At 41.7% G+C, this 5,708-nt stretch overlaps 1 protein-coding gene across 1 annotated transcript; it reads right to left on the reverse strand.

The window, feature by feature from the left end:
- Window positions 1–295: 295 nt before the first annotated feature.
- Window positions 296–5,432, reverse strand: LOC149247504 (uncharacterized). The gene is made up of 3 exons (XM_089444386.1): window positions 4,635–5,432; window positions 2,907–4,426; window positions 296–2,759 (listed from the first exon to the last, which is right to left on the reverse strand). Exons 1-3 carry the CDS (start codon window positions 5,430–5,432, stop codon window positions 296–298), a joined length of 4,782 nt encoding a protein of 1,593 aa, XP_089300512.1.
- Between the last annotated feature and the right edge of the window lie 276 nt (window positions 5,433–5,708).

Genomic DNA, 5,708 nt, shown 5'->3' on the forward strand with positions numbered 1-5,708 from the left:
CACCTTCTTCAAATTCTTGTTGCCTGTCATTCTTCTCCTGTTCCGCCTTATAGAATTCTCGCCACCTTTTCGCTTATGATGGGTTTGCTCTCCACTTCTTAGCTCCCTTACGCCTTGAATGATGGTTCTTTCAGTGATTTCTGGTTTTTGTTTTGGGCCGCGTCCCTACTGCTCTGAATTATCATTAAATGCTGATGTCAGGGATTTAAGGCCGCCGTCCTTCTGTCCTGTCTTCGCTGCCGCATGAACCTGCCTTATTCTCCTTCTCCCGCTCCACGCGAATTTTTGATTACCATTATGCTGTTTCATGGTTATCGTTGTCTATGAGCTGCTTTAAGCCGTCCCATCTTGTCATCGCTGCTTGATTAGTCCAGCTGTCATCCACTTTCGCCAATGATTCTTTACTTCCCCAATTAGCTAAGCAGTCCGCGGGTTTATTTCCTTCTCTTCTGACATGGGAGGTGATCTTGTATTCGATCCCTTTCAAGGTTTCCTCGATTTCTTGGACTATACTCGCTGTTCTCCAGCTTTTAACTACCTTCTCCCACTGTTTCCCTTGGATTAATTTCCTTATGGTACTAATGACCAGGGCTGAATCTCCTTCGATTTCTATCTTCCTATATCCATTTCTTATGGCAATTTTGAGACCCTGATACACTGCCATAAATTCTGCTTCGTTATTACTCATTGTTCCTCCGTGTTCTGCATAGATCCATTCTACCTCTCCTTGTCTATTTCTGAAGACTCCTCCAAATCCTGCTGGGCCTGGGTTCCCCTTTGCTGCCCCGTCGAAGTTGAGCTTGATAAACCCTTCCGGTGGCTTACGATAAATTGCATGACTTTGGCCTGCTATAGGTTGGTGCTGCTTTGCTTTTTGATGGTAGATCATCCCTTGTTCCAAATTCAGCCTTTTTAGGATTTCTGTTTCTGCCTCAGAGGTCTTCCAATCTTCTTCTGCCCAATTTTCCGCTAGGATTGATTCTCTGATTTGTCCTAGGGTTCTTTTCCAGACTTCTTCCGGATCTGACGATTTCCCCTTAAAGATTCGACCATTTCTCTCTTTCCAAAGATTCCATACGTTGAAGCCTGCTGTCATGCTCCAAGCTCTTCTTACTACCTTGCTTTTAAACTTTCCTTCTCCCCAATCACATAGGGTTTGAATTATATCCTGTGTGTTTCGTTCAATGGTCGAAAATAAGTTTCTAGTCTTTTCCCATTGGAATTGGGCCGTGCTGCATCCATTGAGAAGGTGTTCCTGGTCTTCCTCGTCTAGATAACAAAGGCAACATCTTGATGGACCTGAGAAACCTCTTTTTTGTATTCGATCCCAAGTTAAAATGTGTTTCCTTCCTACCAGCCATACGAACATTTTGATCTTCGGCCACCATTTATTTCTCCATATCTTCTTCCACTTCTGCTCTTCCTCCCCCTGCTCTTGTTGTATCTTTACTTTATAGGCATCCTTTATGGTGAACGCTCCTTTCGTTCCTTTGCCCCATCGACGGATGTCCCTGCCTCCTCTCTTTTTTATTTTCCTGGAATCTAATTCCTTGTCAAATATAGTTTTTTGATCCTCTATTGCATTCCTATTCCATTCATCCATAGATTTCCATTCCCTCCATTCTTCATTTCCTCTTTCTTCTATCCAATAATCTTTAACCCTAATAAGGTCTCTGTCCATACCTGTTCTGTAGATTTCTTGCATTCCTTGTAGGTCCAACATTTTCTCCCTTTGTTGCCAAGCTTCCTCCCAAAATCTCGCATTCTGGCCTCCTCTGATTTCCCAAAAAATATGCCCATCGATTAATTCCCTGCTTTGAATGGTTAGGTTCCATATGTCTGATCCCCGGGGAGCCTCTTGTTTCCTTAGTATTTCTTCCGGGGTGGATGGCATATTATATTTTGTTGTCCAGATTTCTTTCCACAGGTCCTTCCCCCCTTGCATCCATCTCCATCTTAACTTGGCTGCTAGCACTTGATTTAGGGTCCATGGGTCTCTTAGGCCAAGACCTCCTTTTTTTTTTGGTTTGGTTAGGCTGTCCCATGAACAGAGGGCCCATTTCTTTTGTTGCTTGGGTCCTCCCCAAAGAAATTTTCTGTAAATCTCTACCAGCTTATTGCATATTCCTTTTGGTGCTGCCATCACTGATAAGGGATATATCGGGATCGCCTGAATGGTGGATTTAAGCAAGACAACCCGTGCTGCCAAGTTCAGAGTGCGAAACGTCCAATTTTCCAGTCTTTTCATGATCTTTTCCAGGATGTTCTTCCAGTTTCCTATTTTGAGAGATGAGGAATCTAGCATGGTTCCTAAATACTTAGTTGGGAGATCCCCTTTCCTATAACCCAGGATCCTGGTTAAATGGTTTTTAATGGGCTCCACTGTGTTAAAGAAAAATGTTCTTGATTTCTCATTGTTAACCTCCATACCTGAGCCTTCCATGAATACCTCTAAAATTTTCTTTATCCTTCTCACCTCCTTCATGGAGGCTTTGCAATATATCATGATGTCATCCACGAACTGTTGGTGGGTGACTATAGTTTGATTGCCCCAAAGTCTCAGGCCCTGGATTTTCCTTTCTCTTAATTCTTTTTTGAAGTATCTACCTAATCCTTCTGCTACTATTATAAAGAGAAAGGGGGATAAGGGATCCCCTTGTCGAAGTCCTCTTGTAGCGTTGAATGTCGCTGATGGCGCCCCATTTAGAAAAATAGAGAAATTCGGAGTGGAGATCATGCTTAAGACCCATTTCACCCATCTGTCACAGAATCCAAAGGCTTTAAGGATGGTTTCTAGATACTTCCAGCTTAACCTATCATAGGCTTTTGACAGGTCTAATTTTATCAGCATTCCTTTTTCTTTCTTCGTTTTCAGAGTGTGGATTACTTCCTGGGCCACCACTAACCCATCCAAGATCTGTCTTCCTTCTACAAACCCAGTTTGCTCTGGGGAAATTATGCTTGGTAGAATCGATTTCAGCCTTTGTGCCACCACTGATGCCACTATCTTATAGATAACGTTACATAAAGCTATAGGGCGAAAGCCTTCAGCTTGATCCGCTTGATTAGTTTTAGGAATAAGGGTCAGCAGGGTTGAGTTTATTCCTGGCCATATTCTTTGATTGATTCTAGCTTCCTCCACCACTTCTAAAACTTCTTCAGCAAGAAAATGCCACCCTGCTTGGAAGAATTCTACCGTATACCCGTCCGGCCCGGGAGCTTTGTTCTTTTTCATGTTCTTGACTATATCCTCCACTTCTTCCATCGCAACTTTCCTCATTAAGGCCAGATTCTGATCTCTGGTTACCAGTTTTGGGCTCTCCCTGATTATCTTTGTCATGGCTTCTGATCTATTATCCTGAGTTTCCTTTAATAAGTTTTTGAAATGATTGACCAACACTTTTTCGATTTCTTCATGCTGGAGGACTCTCTGACCTTCTTGATCTTTTATTGAGAAGATTCGATTTCTTTGTCTATGCTGTACCATCGCTTTATGGAAGAACTTAGTGTTTTTTTCCCCTTCTCTAAGCCATTGAACCTTTGACTTCTGTTTCCATAAAATCTCTTCTTGTTTCCTTCTTTCTTCTAGCTGGTTTAGTATAATTCCTTCTTCCTTTGTTCTTTCTTCCTGTATGCCTTCTAGGATATCTATCTGCTGCAACTCTTCCATTCTCTGCTCCACGCGCTTTTTTTCTTCTAGAATATTACCAAATTCTTCTTTATTCCATTTTTTTAGTTTATCCTTCATCTCCTTCAGTTTGAGATGAAAGGTGTGCATCTTAATTCTGCCTCTTTGTTCACTCATCCTCCACCATTCTTCAAGTTTCTCTACCAGTCCTTCATTTCTTAGCCAAAAGGCTTCGAATCTAAAGGGTTTGTTGGGTGGTCTTTGCTTTAGATCTATTTCCATTTTAATCGGCCAATGGTCCGATTCTATTACCGGGAGAATTGCGGCTTCTATGAATACATCCTTCATCATTATTTGTTCGGAGATTAAGAATCTGTCAAGTCGGGATGCAATTTGGTTAGCTCCCCCTCTGCGGTTATTCCAAGTGTGGTTTCCATTTATGGTTTGAATATCTATCAGTCTCTGCTCCCTTATCAAGTCTCCGAACTGTTCCATTGCTTTATCCATTCTCCTTAGCCCTCCTCTTTTTTCCTCTGAGGTTTTAATCAGATTGAAGTCCCCTCCTACGATCCATTGTTTTCCAGGGATTAGACTTCTCAATGCTTTTAAATTTTGCAGAAAGTTTTCCTTTTCTCCTTGGATATGTGGCCCGTACACCCCTGTTATAATAACCTCCTCCATAGTTCCTATTATCCTTGCTGTCCCTGTTAGTATTCTTGGGAAGCTTATCCAATTACTCATTTGAACTTCTTCAGGGTTCCAAATTACTACCAGACCTCCTGCGCTCCCGATCGCATCCTGTCCCATCATTTCATATCTGTCTTGTTTCTATTCAGGATCTCTCTCATTTTCTCAGTACTTATTTTTGTTTCTTGTACTATCATTATGCTAGGTTTTTCTTTTTTCAGTCTGTCATTCAAATACCTCTGTTTGCCTCTGTTGTTGAGGCCTCTTATGTTCCAGCTTGTAATGATCATCGTAACAGTTTTGGAGGGGATTGGAATACCTCTGAGAGAGGTATCACTCTTCCTGAGTTAACTAGCATCTCTCCAACTTCTTGAATTGTTTCACTCATTGTTCTTCTACCTCTTTTTTTACCTCCCTTGCCAATGCTGCTCATTCCTAGATTTTGTGTTTCCTGCTTCGTCATTTTCCCGTCTTCATTATCTTCCATTATTCCTTTCTTCTCTTTATATCTTTGGAAAGCTTCTTTGTACATCTGTTTTTGATCCTCTGGGATAAATCTTTCATCGAGCCTCTTCCATTCCTGCAGAAGATTTGCCTGTTCTTCTTCTTCTCCTTTTGTTTTTTGTGGGTCTATTTCCATTTCTCTCTGATCCTCTTGGTTTTCTCTTGGGCTTTCTACCCTTTCTTGATTTTTATTCATTTGATCTATCTCTTTGTCTGCATTTTCTTTTATTACTTCCATTCCTTCTGATTCCTCCTCCTCGTTTGCCTCTGTTTCTGCTTCCTCCTGCAGGATTTGAAACTTATTTTGGGATTCTGTACTCTGGGTTCGTTTTTGTTTGCCCGTCTGTGTCTTGCTATTTCCTCTCTTTTTCTTCCTTTGCACTTCTCTGAAATCCTCTTCCTCTTCTCCTGTTTTCCTTGTTGCATTTCTCCTCTCATTTTCCGCTTCCCTCTCCTTTTCTGCTAGCGTAATGGGACATTCTCGATATAAATGGTCATATTCATGGCATCTTATGCACCGAAATGGGATATGTTCGTAGTCAATTGGTTGGTTCCAGATCTCGTCATGATATTCCAGTTCTATTGTGTCTGGAAGTGGCTCTGTGATGTTCATATACGCACATATTCTAGCATATGTTGTATATCTTCCCCTCTTTGTCGACTCTGCCACTTTCACAAACGATCCTATTGCATTTCCAATTCCCTTTAGGATCTCTGGGTCCCAAAATTCTGTTGGTAGGCCGAAGAGTCAGATCCATATTGGGGCAGCTAACATTCTTTCCTTCTCTGGGTTGTAGCAGTCTACCCACTCCCTCATAAATAGTCCAGCATTGTTCATGAAGTAGGGTCCTTCCTCAAAGATCCTTTCCCTATCTTCTAGATTGGAGAA

This window comes from Pinus tabuliformis, chromosome 7 (assembly GCF_031772625.1).
Source record: "Pinus tabuliformis cultivar Carrire ecotype Pingquan chromosome 7, CPIR1, whole genome shotgun sequence".
NCBI lineage: Eukaryota > Viridiplantae > Streptophyta > Pinopsida > Pinales > Pinaceae > Pinus > Pinus tabuliformis.

Coding starts and splice junctions, on each gene's coding strand:
- LOC149247504 (XM_089444386.1), bottom strand. CDS start 5,432: ATGAACATCACAGAGCCACTTCCAGACACAATAGAACTGGAATATCAT. Junction 4,427..4,634: donor GAGTGATACCTCTCTCAGAG/GTATTCCAATCC, acceptor ATGATGGGACAG/GATGCGATCGGGAGCGCAGG. Junction 2,760..2,906: donor GGAAGACAGATCTTGGATGG/GTTAGTGGTGGC, acceptor ATTCTGTGACAG/ATGGGTGAAATGGGTCTTAA.